Source organism: Phasianus colchicus, chromosome 12 (genome assembly GCF_987193195.1).
Source record: "Phasianus colchicus chromosome 12, bPhaCol1.hap1.1, whole genome shotgun sequence".
Classification (NCBI taxonomy): Eukaryota; Metazoa; Chordata; class Aves; order Galliformes; family Phasianidae; genus Phasianus; species Phasianus colchicus.
This window is the reverse complement of record NC_143447.1, coordinates 7,792,488-7,810,047: the sequence shown is the minus strand read 5'-3', so window position 1 is coordinate 7,810,047 and position 17,560 is coordinate 7,792,488. Positions and strand designations below refer to the sequence as shown.

The 17,560-nt window shown below is 37.5% G+C and overlaps 1 protein-coding gene across 7 annotated transcripts in view; it reads left to right on the top strand.

The window, feature by feature from the left end:
- The window catches only part of TCF12 (transcription factor 12), a 152,948-nt gene that overhangs the window by 86,345 nt on the left and 49,043 nt on the right, over positions 1–17,560 (top strand). For all 7 annotated transcript variants that reach the window (XM_090148810.1, XM_090148809.1, XM_090148808.1 and 4 more), the window contains exons 8-9: positions 14,145–14,280; positions 17,278–17,330. In XM_090148810.1, coding sequence (XP_090004936.1) covers positions 14,145–14,280; positions 17,278–17,330 — 189 coding nt within the window. The remainder of the gene's footprint in view (positions 1–14,144; positions 14,281–17,277; positions 17,331–17,560) is intronic.

Genomic DNA, 17,560 nt, shown 5'->3' with positions numbered 1-17,560 from the left:
AATGTTCTGTATTACAAAGCAGGTTTGTTAACTTTGCATAAAATTCTCTTATGCATTGTGGTAATGAGTAATTTCTGTTGTTTGGCTTCTCACTGAGCAAAGTGCTTTTATATCTCTTAGCTACTTATATCTATCACCATTTAATATTGTTTTTTACACGTAGCTATTTCAGTGCCAAAATCTTAACGTGCCTTTTACTTGCAGGTATTCCTTTGATATGCTTTCTACTAGTTATCCCACAGTTTATTCTTTAGTATATGGGGAAAAAGTTATTGTGGGTAAATCTTTCTATTTTTTATAGTTAGGATAATTAAAAATGTCAACAGAATTAACTTTCGATTAGATTTTAATTCAATTTAGAGTTACATTTTACTTTGGTCTTATCAGTTAAATCTGACAGTGTTTGAAATAATTTGCTAACTTAGATTTAGGATTTCTTGCTTTATTTTTCTTTATATGTATGTGTGTGTGTTTATGTATGTCATAACATCCATTCATCATTGTGGATGCCCCTTCCCTGCAGACATTCAAGGCCAGGCTGGATGTGGCTCTGGGCAGCCTGGTCTGCTGGTTGGCGACCCTGCACATAGCAGGGGATTGAAACTAGATGATCATTGTGGTCCTTTTCAACCCAGGCCATTCTGTGATTCTATGATCATAAATCTCTGGCTGTACCCAGTACGCAGCTCTTATTCTTGCCTACAGTGTTGGAAAGTGATCACAAGGATGAAGGTCAAAAGCAATCCCAAAATGCTGTTCTGACAATCCAAATAAAGAATCAACTGCATTGTCCCAGATCCTCACATAGTCGAGTCTGCAGAGGCTGTAAACCGAGATTAGAGGAGCCCTTTGAAAATCTAATAGCATAACATAAATGGAGTTGATTTTGCATCAGATCTCTATTTCATTTTAACAGAGGATACATAAGAGTGTCTGTCTCACACTGAAATGCTGCTAGAAAAGCTTATGCTCTGTTTTGGATGTTCTTTGGTAGCTTTGCATCCCAGTGGAATTTCAGTGTTCTAAACTGGATGGAGTACCCCATCTCAGGCCTTACCATTTCTTATGTCTTCCTGACCATGCTGTTAATGTTTGCCATCTTGTGTTTGCCTTTTTCATAACAAACATCCAATTTCAGACACGTTTGGTTGCTGATGGTCTGCCTGTGAAGTCTGAATTAGTACATTGGTTACGTGCTCCAAACTGCTGTTTTATAACAGCTATGCTGTTTTATAACAGCTGCAGTTGTCCTTGTTTCCTTAGTTTCTCCGCTGAGTGCATTGGAGCTGTAAGGTGGTCAGCATCACTAAGCTGAAGGTAGAAAATTATTCATGATATTGTGCATAAAAAGTAGACAGTATGGATTTCCTGATAGATGGAAATGAAACATTTGTAATCCCTTAATAGTGATTTCAAATCTGCGTTGTATCCAGTGTGAGGGAAAAAATGATTGCTAAAGACAGTGGATGTTAGCAGAGAACTCAAGAGCCAGCATTCGTTAGATTTTGTTTAAAATATTAGCTTTTTATGGCCAGATTTATCTTAAATTCATTTTTAACTCCCTAATCTGTGTGCTCTGTATGGTGATGAGGCATTTCAAGTGTTATAAAAAGCTATTTAGAAAAAAAGCTTAATTAAGAATAAATCTGCAAAATACGTGATTGTTGGAAAGAACTGTGAATTATATTTGGCTAAATGCATTTCACTTATGATGTAAAACTATAAACATATACTGTATGAAATTCATACACTGCATAGTAGTATACAATGTACACTCTATTTCATGCAATGTGAAATATATAGCACTAAGTAAAGTGTATATGAAGCTTTTATGCTTCATATTTCATTTCATTCACTATTGGTAGATCATTTTTTTCTAACTCAGTTCTGGCTGCTGTTAATGTATACATTTCAGATCTATTGGCAGTAATTCTTCAAATTCTTTTTATTTTGGATGGGCAAAAAAAAAAAAAAAATAAAAATCCAGTATAAAGATGGTCCATCAGTGTTTCCAGTAATATTGCTACTTTGCTTTGCTCAGTAGCTGTCAGCTCTGCTATTGCTGTGAAGTTAATGTGAGGTGACTCGTTTAGCAGCACATTATTACATCATTGGAACATGATGTAAGGCACATCAAGCGTTATTAAATTAGCCTGAATTTTTCAGTATGACAGTAACATTTTGTGCACATTAGCACCATACTTAGTGTTCCTTATGGGAATATAGTTTGAGTAAACATATTAAGACATAATTTCAGATAGCTTCTCAGGATTTCCCAATTTCTTGTTTATCGGGAACAAAATACAAGCTTCAGTCAAATGTTAAGACAGATTTAGTGGCATGTTTAGTGTTTCATAAATTACTTTAAATATATGCTGTTACTTGAACAGTACCTCGGAGAAATAAATAGCTGATTTCTCTTTGAATCTAAGTTGGAACGAACTCATCCATCTGCCATCTTTGTTCTGATTCAACATTGAGTGTTTTGTCATTTATGTACCGCTCAGAGCTAGATCTGTGTGTGCCTGACTCATCTGTGCTGAAAAAGTACTGCAGAATTTAATGTAGTTTAGGTATTGAGCAATGGGAATTTGTACTGTTTTTGTTTGGCTTTGAAAAACCATGACCTTTGTGTTTGTTAATTTAATTAAAACTTTCATCACAACTGAATGTGAGAGTTTGAAGGTTGCATCTTTTCTGCAAGGTTTAGCCATGTGTTAAAGAATAAATTCAGTTTTTCATGATTATAAGTTGATGGTCCTTAACATCCTTTATATGCTGGGGAAAAAAAAAAAAGAAGTTTCTTTGTGTATTAGAAAGTGTGTTTTACCAGATGCACTGCAAGAACTTGGAAGTAAACCAAACAATGTCCTTAGCACCTATTTTTTGAACAATTTAACAGATGACTTCGGCAAAAGAGATGTTTGCAAGTGCGTGTTTCTTGGCATTTTCACAGTCAGAGGCAAATTTAGCCTCTCCCAAATTCAGAAAAGACTTTAAAGTAATTTGATGGAATGAAAACCTAAAGAGCAGTCCATACTCACTACAATCCTGCAGAAATTAGTATCTCACAGGGCACTCCAACATCTCACACAAGGAAGCGTTATAAAAGTAGAGCAACTCTTGAAAGTGAAATTATTGTCTATCAGAAATTAATACAGAGAGCAATTTTGATCAAGATAAAAATGTGAAAATGTGAAGAATAAAATACAATCAGATAATATGTGTTCTCACATTTTTCCCCCAATTTGCTGCGATTGCCTTTGGTATGTAAATATTTCATTCTAAATCCCTGGACGAAGTAAGTAGTGTTGTTTCTTCTTTAAAAAATCTAGTTAATGGGAAGCAGTACCATTGAACAAGGCTGTATATGAGTCACAAGCTGGAGACGGTATAATGTCAACTGCAACTGAAAATAAGGCACATACTGAAAAACTTCTAGCATTGCTGCTTGCTGCCTGGCTGCTCTGATGACAAATTTGAGTTGTCTAGAGGAAACATAGAAGCTTGCTCATAATGTGCGTAGGCAAAAATGGCAGACTTTGTGTTCCTGGTAAATCAGCAAGGCAGAATGAAAGCAGGTACCCAGTGTAGGATGTAGTTACTAGCTTCCTGCATAAAGAAAAACGAATAGAATTCTGAATAGCACAAACTCGAAAAGAATTTTTTATATATTTAAATTACATAACTGTAAGATGTGTAAAGTAGAATGCAGAAGATTTAACTTTTTTTTTTTTTAAAGTAAAGCATCAAGTAGGATTAAGCACCTGGAAGAAGAAGCATGCAGACATGAGTACATTAGGAGATAAGTATGTATGAAAATACATCCAAAGCAAAAATGAGATTTACTGACAGAAGTGGAAAAGCAAACAGTATGAAAAATATAGTTCAAAATGCATGCTTTTTAAGAACAAAAAAGTTGAAGGTGAAAAAATGAGTGATTGTGAATACTGGGGTAGAATATTGCTTTGCTGGTATGTGGCAGCTGAGATGTTACTTAAAATGTGAGTCAAGGAAGAAAAAGGTGTTTTTAACAAATCACAGCTTAAAATGTGGCTGTTCTTCGCGTGTGTATGAAAGTTTCCAAACAAATTTCTCCATTTGCAAGTGTAGCCCTCGAACAGCAGCATGGCTATCTGTCTTTGCAAGTGCTCCTGGAATGCTTAGCCAGCCTTCAAATGATTCATTGCTCTAATACAAGGGCTGTTGCACCATGTCACTAACATGCTTCACCATGGCTTTATGTATAGGTCTCTCTGAAAGTAATGCCTCCTATTTATTTCATATACATATACACAGAGCACAGTAACGCTGTTTGATAGAGCAAATTCTCAGCTACAAAACACTCTTTCTCAACTGGTGACTCAGTGGAGTCACCACCACTAGCTATGCATGTTTGTCAGCAATGAACAGCAGTGTATGTGTTGCACTTAGAACAGTTTGTACCAGCAGAGGTGACCCACTAAAACGCACCACTTAACCACTTCACTGTGCTGACATCCACTGCTTGGGCTCCATAAAGGTTCGGCAAGCATCAATGAATGTCAGTGGGTGCAATTTTTTCCACATGAAGGAATTCAGTTCTACACCTTTGCTTCATGTGCACTTCTGTGTCAGACACCATTCTGTCAGACTGCTCCTCTGCTGCCATCTGTCACGCAGCAGCAACACATAATGAATATTGGTGGGAAGGTTCAGCCCCTGCTGCCGTACCACCACCGTCTGCCTCTGATGTCATGTGCCCATGTAATAAAATAGGAGGTGTTACTTTTGGAGCAGCCCTTGTATGCCAAGGCATAGTAGGCCCTAGATGTTGGACAGCTATTGAGAACAAATACATCAGATGTTTCTCCATTGCTTTAATGCTCAGTTCTTAGTTTCTTCCTGATAACCTGATGTGCAAACTTGAGAAATGCACTCTTCTCTTATGCGCATTCGTGAAGTTTCAGGAGTTCTCATTTCTTTCTGTGGGAATTCAGTTCATACCTGAAACTTCTTAATTGCTCATCTCTAATGCCTCTGATCCTATTCAGTTTCCGTGGGAGAAGTGATCAGACAGTTACTCTGACGTGAGGCTGTGCTGTCTGCTCCTCTGGTATTGTGATGCAAACAAACTGAACTAATTAAAGGCTTCAGATTAATACAGAAATTCAAATAGTTATACTAAGAGTGAGAAATAGGCATCTTTAGACCACACCTAAGTGGCTGACAAGAGGAAGTAAAGATGCAGCACAAGGGACACTAGAGGTTGGGTAATTCTCTGTTAGACACATAGCTGGGGTGTTTCAAATCCCATTGGGCTTTTTTTTTTTAAAACTTCCTAATTTTTAAATGGCTGGTAGTAGAATAACTTAGTAGTTGTTTTAGATTTAAAAATGTAGAAAATACATTTCAATGTATAAGGAAATATAATATTATATGTATAATAAGGAGAGAAAATGTAGTCTGTAAATCTAATTATAAAAAAGCACATGTGCCACAGAGGGGTTCCCATTTTGTAATGAAATAAAGATGTATTAGAATTTACTGTAGTGCTAATGAAAGCTGTCAGATTGCATCAGCTGTGGAAACAAAATGCATTCTCTTTTTTAAAACTGAAGTGTCTAATAAACAAGAAAGCTTTTTCTCCTCGATGTTTTAGATGGATTTTTTGAGTGAGGCAGAAAAGTACATGGTGTTCTGGGCCTTTCTTATCTGTGTGGCCTTAGAAAAGGCTACAAGTGCGTTCTTGCCTCATTTAAAGAACTCTAGAGATGCCTTAATGCCTATTTATATCCAATACTGAGTTGCAGAAATATATATACATACATATTTAAGTATGGGAGGGGGGGGGGTAGTTAGTACCAAATAACTTAAAAGCCAGCAAACTGATTTTATTTTGTAAATTTTCTTTTTAATCTCTTCTTCTCTGGCACCTTTGACATCAAGAATGTCTCAAAGCAGATTTTCCCATCTGAGCTATGGGCCTGTTAGAAGTGCATCTTCTAAAGGAAGCTGACGCAGTGTTAACTGAAGTAGGAACCCTGGATGCTGTAGCTGATACTTTCTTAAAAGGAGGAGGTGCTGAGAGAGAGAGATTTTAAAGGCAGATGGGGTATCCAAACATGAGTTTTATTTTGCTTCGTTTTACTTCCAAGTAAAATCAAGTTACTTTCTCTTGATTGTGATTAATTAGAAGCAGATTACTACTTGTGCTACTGGGGAAATCTGTCTCTCAGCAGATAGGGAGCTGCTTGCAGGCAGAAACTTCTTAGAAAGTTTTTTTTTTTTTTTTAAATACTGGGCATAAACTCTATTTCTTTTTCCAGAGCTAGAGGTGTCCACCTGAAGTTAATCAGGGAAGACATCCCCTTGAACAAAGTGGGTAGCAGGTGTTGGGAATTAGTTAGCAGGGTTGAGGGATGCTATTTATAAAGGAGAAACAGCTTTAGGAGAAATCATTTTAACTGTCTACAAGAAGCAGACAAACTGTAACTTGTGTTTGTGCTTGCCTGCCTTTTTCTCACACTATTTAGAATTAGCAAATTTCCTTGCCTCCTTTTTATTTTTGATTGATTATGTTTAAGGTTACAAATGTCCTATAAATCAGTAGATATATTTCAAACCTTGCTTTATAGGGAAGTAAGAAGCATTTTACACCATGGAATGCAGAATTTCAAATTTATTTATTAATTTATTTGCTGAATGTAGTTCATCCTCCTGCCTCCGAGTTGGGTGCGTTTCAGTGACATATTTATAGTATTATTGGAGAATAAGGGGGAGATTAGCTCAGTTATCTTAACTGTACCTGGATTTAATGGGGTGGATTGCCCTTGGGATTTTCTTGCGATGTTTATTCTTTCTGTCTCTGACTACTCTAACAGGTTGAGCTGCCATTTTCTTTCCCTTTCTTCAGAGAATGTTTCATCCCAGATTTTGCATCTGCAGAGGTTATTGCTTTCAAGATGAAAACTGGAACTGGGAAGGCAGAGTTAAGAGTAACATAGGCAGCCTGTTATTCCTCAGTTACTGCCTGAGATGGGCAAGGAGTGGGGCTTGAGCAGATTGTCAATGAATGGAAAGAAATAAGATGAATTTCCATTTTGACTCCTCTTCCCTGGAACTAAGTCATCCATCTTGTATTGGTTTTGAATGTGTAGCAGAGTGCTTTTCAAGATGATAGTGCTCCTAATGCCACAGGTTTCTGGAGAGGAGAGGGAGAAGGATAACAACGTTCACTGTGAGTAGTTGGGGTGGCACTTCTTTAGCTGAAGATAAGTGTTCACTGGGCTTGTCAGTCCATTGACTAGCCTTGTGTTGGGATTACCTTTCACTTGATCATATATGAAAACATATGTGTTTTGTATGTTAAGTCCCAACAGTTATCTGGTTGCTATATTTTTTTTGAACCCTCGTGATTTTACACATTTTTTAACTTGGTGCTTGGCTGTGTAGGAGAGGGGATACACAGCTTTCTCACCATGTAAATGAAGCGTTCTACAAATCATGTGAAATCTTTTAAAATTATTTTGCTGAAAATGTAGAGGGAGAGAGAGGGAGAGAGAGAGAAGCAGGTGCAAGGATAGTTTGAACCTTATATATCCTTTATAACCTTCTTCTGTAAATAAGACTCAGCAGAAGGCCTTTTATATTATTGATTTATCACGCTTGTGTATTGTAAACACAGAGAGAAGTGAGAAGGCTTGTACCAAAAAAAAAAAAAAAAGAAGAAGAAAAAAAAAGAATAAACCCTCAGCTGCTTCTTTTCTGACATTTTGCAGTTCTCCCCAAACCTCCTGCTTTTGTATTGTCACAGTAAGGAAGACATTCAAATTATTGTTTTCCTAATGTAGCGAGGAGATGCAAAGGGAAGGAGCCTGACCTGTAATCACAGTGCTTAGTAACGCCTTGCTAGAATGCAGTGAGCAATGCAAAAATACCTTGCCTGGGGGAATGAGTAAAGACAAGCTGAGCCAGCATAACCTCAGGGACTGGACACTGACACCAGCAGGGTGCTGCTTTTAGAAGTGGAAGACAGAATTTGTAGTCTTGCAAGTATGTGATATTGGTGTAGGGAAACCACTGTCACATAAGAGAAGGAAGGTATTTATTTAAAAAAGTTGATTAATTGGGTGCTTTAAAGTTGTTTAGATGCAGAGGAAATGCAGAATGTTTCTTTCCCTTCACATTTAATCTTTACTGCTCCCACTGCTTAAAAAATGTGTTTTGAATTGTGCATAAACTTCTTCCTGTGGTGTTTTCTTCACTGTTCTCTGTTCTGTGCTCCATCTCAGTAATACTGCATGCACACGAACAGAATTATCTGTAGCAGTGCATATACATGGAATAAGCCATATATTGATACCTTGGTATTTTTCAGAGTTAATGTTAATTAGGAAAACAGTAGAACTAAATGTCTGTTGTTTTGTTTATGATGTTGCATCACTTCAGTGTTTAGTACCCTAGGTAGCTGTTTTTTACTCCAGTGAGCTAGATTAGCCTGATTACACTGGCAGGATGCAGTTGATGGATGACTGTCATTATCTTCTCAAACCTGCATGATACTTTAGGTATAGGAGATGATAATTAAATTTTCAAGAGACTACATCGAGATTATAAGATCTAAGTATCTTTTTTAAAATGAGGAATATGTTTGCAATTATCAGTGTGTTGTTAGAGGACCCTCTCCTGAGGTGTTTTATTAGCAACCCCTGATTTCCTTTAAATTGATCAAGAAAAAATACTTAAGTTATCATATAACGCTTCAGTCGTTTTGTTGTTGTTGCTTTTTTAATCCTGATTTGTTTCTACTCCTGAAACAGACCAAAAATGGATCAAATCTATTGGTAATGGCTTGAAGAAGTACAGGTTAGCACAATATATTTAATGAAACCTTGTTTGAGACAAAACGCTAGAGAGGATCATAATTAATGCCTCATTTTCTGCCAGTTGCTATTGATTACTCATTCAAGGTCCCTTTGTTCTCAAACTGGTAACGCTATTTCACATTACGATTTGATGGTATTCTGAGGATGAAATTCTTTAACGACGTACTCATAATTGCAAACATATCTCTAGAATTTAAATTTGAAATGAATTTACGTTATATGTCAGTGTTGGTTGTTTTTTCCAAATTCAGCTCCTATCTTGGAGTGCATGTTCATTAGATTTGTCAAAGTTTGTGGACTTAAGTGAAGTGAAATTGAACATTTTCTATATTGATTGTATTTTTGGCTTAAACTGGATTCTGTTGAACTCAGGTGAATGGTTATTTGCATCCCAGTCCTCTGTACTGCACTGGTATCTCACAGAGCAATTATTTGTCCATGTTTAATTTTGTGCTAGCTTTTCCTTTGAAGTTGCAGTAACGAGGTGAGCAATTTAACTGGGGGACCTTGCAAGTTTAGCAGAGTTTGACTCCTCCATTTTGCTACTTTCATTTAAACTAGTGTGTGCATGTTGTCTGATATATACATAAGGCAAGACATGTAAAATATCAGAACACACTTTATACATACTTGAAGTCTTCATCCGTTGTCTTGCTCAATCAAAGCAACAAAATGCTTCTGCTTTGCTACTGCAGAATTTCAGACTTACAGTAAGGCAGGAGCTGCACCTCTACTGCCTGTTCTGCATAATTCTGAGAAATGCTGAGTGAGTTTGTCTCCAAGTATGTCCTAGTTTCTCTCTTTCATGGAATTTGTGCAGCTGCCTTCTGCCTGCTAGTCAGGAAATGAGGATTTGATTGAGATGAGTATTGTTGAGTTATTTTGCTGTAGTGAAATGATGTATCTAAGCCCCAATTGCTATATAAACACTTAAGTGCTTTGATTGTTTGCCCCCCTTAAGTAGGAGCCTCACTGCTGGGACCGAATGCATAAACTTCTTGAAAAAGAAGCCAATTCCAAAAGCTGAGAAAACTAAAAACTAGCTGACTAGTTTATTGAGAATGCAGGTGAGAGGGGAGCTGTAACTCTTTCCCGCGGGAAGGGATCTGGGGGTTCTGCCCTATGGCAAGTTGCACATTGGTCATCAGTGTGCACTGTGAGCCAAAAGGGCATGGCTGGCAGCAGGGCAGGAGCCCACCAGCCTGGTGCTGCAGCTGGGTGCCTGGGGCAACGGTCCCACTGCTAGCACAGCCTCACCTTGAGCGCTGTGTGCCAGTTTGGGTGACACAGTGTAAGGATGTTAAACTATTACAGTGTTTCCAAAGGGTCTGAGGTTTGAGGAGTAGCCGAGGTCCCCAGGTTTGCTCGGCCTTGAGCGGAGGAGATGAGGGGAGGCCTATGGCAGCTGCTGCTCCTCACAGGGAGCGGAAGGCAGCGCTGAGCTCTGCTGTCCGGTGACAGTGAGGGCCTGAGGGAGCAGCATGGAGCTGTGCTGGGACAACCAGGCTGGGAAGTAAGGAAAGGCTCACCAGAAGGTGGTGGGCTTGGTGCAGGCTGCCCAGGGCTGCCAGAGTTCAGTGAGCATTTGGACACTGCTCTCAGACATAGGGTTTGATTTTTCGGGTGGTCCTGTGTGGGGCCGGGACTTGATGATCCTTGTGAGCCCCTCCCAGCTTGGGTTATTCTATGATTCTGTGAACTCTCATTTCCAGAACAGAATGCATTTTTATGCCAACACAATAGCCCTGTCGTAATTGATTGCATATAAGGGGCTATTGCTTTTTATTCTCAACCATGCTATTCTTCTGATAGAAAATGAATAATGTGAAGGCACGTAGTTGTATTTTAATCATACTGTTTCATAATTTGGCTTTGTCTGCTCCAGGAATCTTAGTTCTTAAAGTATTTGCTAATAGGTTTGCATTTTAAAAGTAAACATAAGCAAGATTTGAACCACTAAAAAGGCTATTCCTGGAATGAATCACAAAGCCAATTGTGTATAACAGATAGATTTTTGAATGGTAAAACTTAATATGCAATAAGATAACATATGGATAGTATTTGTTTAAAATAAACGAATAAATGCTCATATATATTTCAGCATAGCTTGGCTTTCCTATCTGCATATAACCCAAACGCTTGAGGCTCTCAAGGAGTATTGTATAAGGACATCTGTAGGTTTTTGCTTGTCAAAATTTTTTTACTATCAAAGCAAGAAAATCAGAGAGTTGTTTACCAACATGTTAGAACTCTGCTGGCCAGTGTCCTTAGAGTTCATTGAAGGCAGAATGGTATTTTGGCATCAAGTTGTGTCACTGGGATTCTAGAGGCTGGAACAGTTAGACTGTGTAAAAGAAAACTTCCAAAATAGTCAAACTGTTTCTTATTTGTATTCTCAAAATCTTTGAAGGAATCAGTTTTAAAACCATTTAAAATGTGTTGAGTGAGGAGCTCTTTCTTTTAAACTCTCAGGCATACCATTTTGATACAAGCATATTGTTTGTTAATTTTTTAGTTTGAAAGGAAACTAGCTTTGCTTGGAGATAAATGCAGCTGCAATACAATGCTTGTTGTCTGTGGCAAAGGTGTTTCAAAATACAGAGATACTGCCACACTGCTTCTCTCCCTTCCTATGTAGATCCGATTCTCTTCCTTCCACCTCACCATTTCAGCAGTTGAGTACATGACTTCCTTGCATTTCATTTTTCTGAAAATAGCTTTCAGGAGAGGCACCCCTGCATAATGTTTGTCTAAATAGCAGCCCTTAGTACTTGTTTAGTTTTGTTCTTTAAAATGTGCCTTTATTTTTGGGCTCAGGTCATGCCGTTTGCCTTGAGGCTGTCGAAACAGTTTGGCTTTTTCTGAAAGAGATTATCTTGAAAAATAAAGCAGCATGTTTACCTCTTTTTTCTCTTCCAGTATCTTTGGAATGGGGATTGTTATATTCTTAGTCAATTGTAATAGAAGTCTTTTTAGGGTGTGGTTTGTTTTTCTTAGATTAGTTATTGAACATGCATTCCCTTGGGAGAATACTGCTTTAAATAAGTTCCTGTTTGTTTCAAAGCTGGAAATACGCCTTACAAAATCCAAAGAGGCGAAATTTTAAGGATGCTGCCTTTTTATTTGCAAGAGCAATCCAACTCAGCAGTGTTCAGGAGAATAACCAGTCATTGATTATTCTTTAGTAATTGGGTTCATACTTGGCAGATGAGGTTCGGATTGAGAGTGATTGTGCTCTATGGAGAATGTTGCAAACTCTGTGTAAGCAGTCCGCCTCTGCGCAGGGACTGTGGGCGGCAGCTAGGCAGGAGGAGCTCAGTGCTGGTAATACAAAGCCTTTCTGCTATCCTCAGAGGTATTTCTGTATTCCTTTCTTTATCAGATGCCCTTAGGAAAGGATCAGTCCTAATCAATATTGCTTCTCAATTGGTTCAGACAGGCAGAAAAATCAATAAGATGAAGTAATGACATCTATTTTTATTTTATTTGGGAGGACTTGGGAACAATTATGAAATTTTAACAGATGCCTCATTTGATGGTGGAAATGGTGGAAGAGGGTTATGGGTTTCTGGGCGGTGCTTTTTGATCCGTTGGTTTGGCTTTTTTTGGCTGGTTGTGGTTATTGTTTGTTGTACTTGAAAGGAATAAAAACTCTTAACCAAACACAATATAGGCTAGGAGACGTCTGAAGAATGGGTTGCACAGTTCAGGATTTACTTGGTCTGTATACAAAGTGCAGAGGTCCCTCCCAACCTCAAAATCTCTGGTCTGTCACTGGGCCCTTGCTTTTGCTACATGAGAGAGCTATCACAGCACTTCCTCCATGGGGGCTGTGTGAGGAAACTTTCCTTCATTTCTGGGTAATCCTGGGCTGGAGGTCATCTTACTTCTTGGTTAAGTCCTGAGATAAGTACCAAATTTACAGAATTAGTCTTTATGTTTTGACAGTGATGGTTTAGAAGAAGCACTTTTCACAAAGTATTGTCCAAGTTTCCTACTCGGGCCATAATGTGGCAGGTGAGGAGAATGAAAGGCAATGGTGTGTGCACGCAACGGTGAGCTGCTGCAGCCCAGGAAGCTGCAGTGCTGAGCAGTTGCTGCCATTGTGGGGCCTGCAGCTGTGCTGCCTGCAGAGCCTGGCTGCGGCTTTGGGAGCATATGGGGTGGAGGAGGAAAGAAAACAAGACTTGGGAACTGTGGGGCTGAAAGGAGGAAACTTAAGTAGGTGACAGCTCAGGCTGATTTTGGTGTAAATGTTAATCCAGTCAGTGGTTTTTATCTTGCATCATCTGATGATTGAAACGTTAGCACAGTTTGAATGTAGGCAGACATGATTGTTATCCTGCCAACCAGCAGCCATATGTTTTACTTCTCCTATGTATGAGGACTGGACTGCATAATGACCTAGAACGAAGAAATGAACATCAAATAGTTTGTATCTGAAGGCTGCTGCTCTGTGGTGACCTTAAAGCACTCACATTCTGAGTGTATGAAAAGCAAAGTACAGAGATTTAGCTGTGGATGTTAGTGCAAGCGGAAAGCTGTGTGCAACATTCAGTGTTAAAGCTCCAGTGAGTCCATTTTTTACTGCTTGGTTTATGTTTCCTTCACAAAAGACTTCCTTGGGTTTCAACTCAGTGTTTGGGGATTGTTGGACTAAAAGTTAAGCATGGTACCACCCGTGAAAAAACGTAATCTCGTGAATCACCGGCATTCACTTCAGTGTCACAGAAGTTGAAAAGGAAACAGAATGTGTTTGAGTACTATGGTGAAGCTTTTAAAATGTGATGAAGTTTTATATTCTGTGTTAATCTAATCTGTTATCTCTTTTGCCTGTGAGATTTTTTGGGGGATATTTCTTACATGTTTTTATGAATGTAATGTTACTGGGTTTCTAAGTGTGTATTAAACCTGATGTCACACTGTAAATTGAGCAGTTTTTCTAAATTATCTTTATAATGTATGATATACTAGCTGTTATTTGGAAAACTAAACAAGGTATTATGATTTTTGTTTACAATTCTACTGTGGATTATTCTTTCAGACCCTTTAAAGAAGTTTCCTTAAAGAAGATTCTGTTGTTTGGAGGCTTACAGCCAACCTTTCTCTTCCTTTTTGAATTATGCTATCTGATATTTTCTGAACTTAAAGGCCTTCACTGAAAACCCAGTAAATGCCTACATAGCATACTGTATGCATTTAATAATTTGTTAGCATGATGTATTAACAGCTAGATTGTTACAGAGCTTGATTTTTTCTTCTCTGTATGTTTTGCAGACTAGCCTGCTCCGGTCAGATATGGGACTTGGAAGTCCAGGTCAGCTGTCATCCTCGGGGAAGCCTGGAACAACCTACTACCCATTTTCTGGCACAAATCAGCGCCGAAGACCACTTCATGACTCTCCAGCTCTTGGTGAGTAATACAGACCGTTTTTAAACTTTCATTTGTGACACATTTCTGCAGACTTGATTTTTTTTTGACAGCTCATCTTGTATACTGGAGATTGCTGTATACTGAGCACTTTAAATTACAACAAAATGCTGTAAGAGAGAGAGCAGAATTATTAAAATTTTCTTTGAGGTGCTAGTTTGAATTCGACACTGAACGGTGTTGCTTATAAAACAAACAAGAAACTACAATACAACCCTTAATTGCAAAAGCAATAATGACAGATGGATAGGAGTTGATGACCAGCTGAGTGCCCTTAACCCATGCCATCATTAACTCCTGGAAATGCCTGACCTTGAGGTCATTACCATTATTTAGTAGGGGAAAGATACAAAAGGGAAACAATTATCCTTTTATATGCTAAAAGTAACTTTATTCAGGGAAATACATAGTTCATTGTAATTGGTTCAACATGCCTTTAAAGTTGTTAGCAATTGGAGACTAGTAGTTTATCCTGAAGTTAAGCTACTTTGCAAAACAGGCAGGAAAGAACCTGCTTAGAAATAGTTATAATACTTTAAGAGCATTCACATCGTAGAGATACTTGCTGATAAATAGAACTTTTCTTCTCTGTTATAGTCATTGGTAATATTTCATAGCTCTTAGGGCTTTCTGTTGAATTAGAGAACCAAGAATGAGCCAGCTGTTCTATCATTTCTGCTATAGGAGTATCCCAAATAGCTGGGTATGCAAGTTAAAACAAAAAAATAAACCCAAAAAACCCAACCCTGTAACCTGATATTCTAGTTTAAAAGCTACCATATTTTCCATGCTAGCATTTTATGTCATTGATTGCTCTAGTTCTGTGTATATTTTGAATGCTCCTTCTTCTTTGTAGCACATAAACTCAGTCATTCTTTCTGAAACAATGTAACTTAAAACATAATTTAGCCAAAATAACATTTAATCAAATTCAAATTATTTCTTGAAATAACTTTAGTATTATCTAAAAACTGCGAACTCTTGAGCATTAAAATAGTCCTAAATATGCTTCAAATTGTTGTTTATTTGGTTGATTTTTTTTCAAGCCTTTAGTTATAAAAATGTGACTTTGGAACTTTGCCTATACCTACATATTGGTGCTTTTTCATACAGCTTATTTAACCTGTTGTCAAGACAGCCATCATTTAATCTGGGGTTGTCTTTCTTTATAAACATTTTTGGAAGTATTCATGCTCCCTAGTATATGCAGGCCAACTGCAGACATTCTTCAGATCTGTTATAGCAGAACAATCTAAGGAAATTTCAGTGAAATATTTTGTTTGCTGGTTTCTTTTCATAGAAAAGACTTGTGTTATTGTCACGTTATTTACCCCCATCAGTTCAGTGAAAAATTAATAAAATAGTAACTTGCTGTGGTCGTGGGTAGCAGGGTGCCTGCTACAGCATGACTTTGGGTGCTGGAAAGAGGCAGTAACATGAGCAGAAAGGTTGAGAGGGTTGTATGAAATGGTAACTGAAGGAGAATCCTAATCCAGATTGTCAAATTCCTATTACATACTTGAATATGTAGCTTAATTAGATTATTGTTCAAACTGTATAGAATTTAAGCTCCAGAAATCATTAAATTAAACATAATGAAAGTAAGTGTAATGTTTTCAGGGTAGTACTCCTATTTATATTTCCTGTTGAATGGGGAAGTCAAGGGCTATAAATCTTTTCAAACTGTAGCAGCATAATATTCCTCTTTTGTTACGGCTAAATCTGCCCAACTGCAACCTGGGACATGAGAAGATGGATGTTACAAATTTATGAAAGTGCATTTTCAAAATCCCAGGAAAAAAATATGTCTCGAATCTTCTCTGGTGGCTTGAGAATGTACACGTGAAATAGCTGTTTTAGGTTTTTTTTTTTTTTTTTTTTTAATGGATTAGTTAAAGGTTATAAAACTACTGTCTAAGAATTTAAAGCAAATTTGAATTACAGCCTATCTAGGGTTTTCAACACTCTCTCTTTAAATTTGCTCCTTTAACTTAATTGATATCAACCAGTGTTCCCTTTTAGGTCACAGACTGTGTGCAGTGTAAATACCTCTTGCAAAAAAGCACTTCCCTTTCAGACATCTCATATGGCATGATCAGAGTAAATATATCCATCAAGTATGTTTACCTGCAGTTTTGTGCATTTATTACATATGGGAATGAGTGATTTTTTATCTTGTCATATCTTATGCTAAAATTGTAATAATACTCTTCTGAATTAAAACAAAAATAGAAATTCTATATTTTAATTGAAGACTCAGTGGGTCAGCTGTAGAAATTGTAACATTCATTGTCAGAACATCTGTTAACTTGTAATTTGCATGTATACGATTCAGATTAATGTTATTAGCAGGTGACTAAAGTGGTTCAGATTGTAGAGTTAGGTAGTGAAATCGCTGGCTACTTTTGTTTTGTGAATATTATCATTGATAGAAGGAAGCAGGTATATTTCCAACTTCTCTGTTAGATGAAAATTTGGGTTATGTTGTTGCTTAAGAAAAATAATGACATCATTAGATTTGCTAATATTCACAACCTCAGTATATTCTTAATGCTATAGAAATCTGTATTAGTTTTCTATATTTATGTCTTTATTAAGAAATGTAGAAAGGGAAAGAATGTGTGTTGATGATCAGTCCACTTTTCTTATTACACCTCTCACAATGTTACTGTGTTTTTTTTTTATCAAGAGTGCAGTGGCATCAACATACCACGCAGCGTTGGTGTTCTCAGGGGTAGCTGCTTTCCTTGTGGAAAGAATGGCAATTGTTTATCAACTGTTAAATTAGAAAAGAACATGTGTATGTTACACATTTAAGTACCTCTTGTATTGATGACAAATTTCATTTGTACAAAATAATTTTTAAAAAGCACCTGAATTAAAAAAATAAGAATTGCAGTGTGAAAAGAAAGTAACTGTGGCTAGTTATTCTTCTCCATCTACAGCGTAGAGATTGAAATGTGTTGTTTCTCTGTACAGATCCCCTACAGACAAAGAAAGTAAGAAAGGTGCCCCCTGGTTTGCCTTCTTCTGTAAGTACCAATTCTTTTACTTAGATTAAGTAAAGTGGGCTGAAGCTGGGCTCTGTTTAGCCGACGTGCAGATTACGTAAGTTATCGTTAGGAAGGCTATCCACTGGACACGAACAGCTATGCTAGGCGATTGGGAGTGCTTTTTGAGGACTAAATACACATTTGATGTGTAATTTTTAGATTTCATAGCAGTGATTTGTAGCTTGCTCATATGCTCCTACCCACTTGTC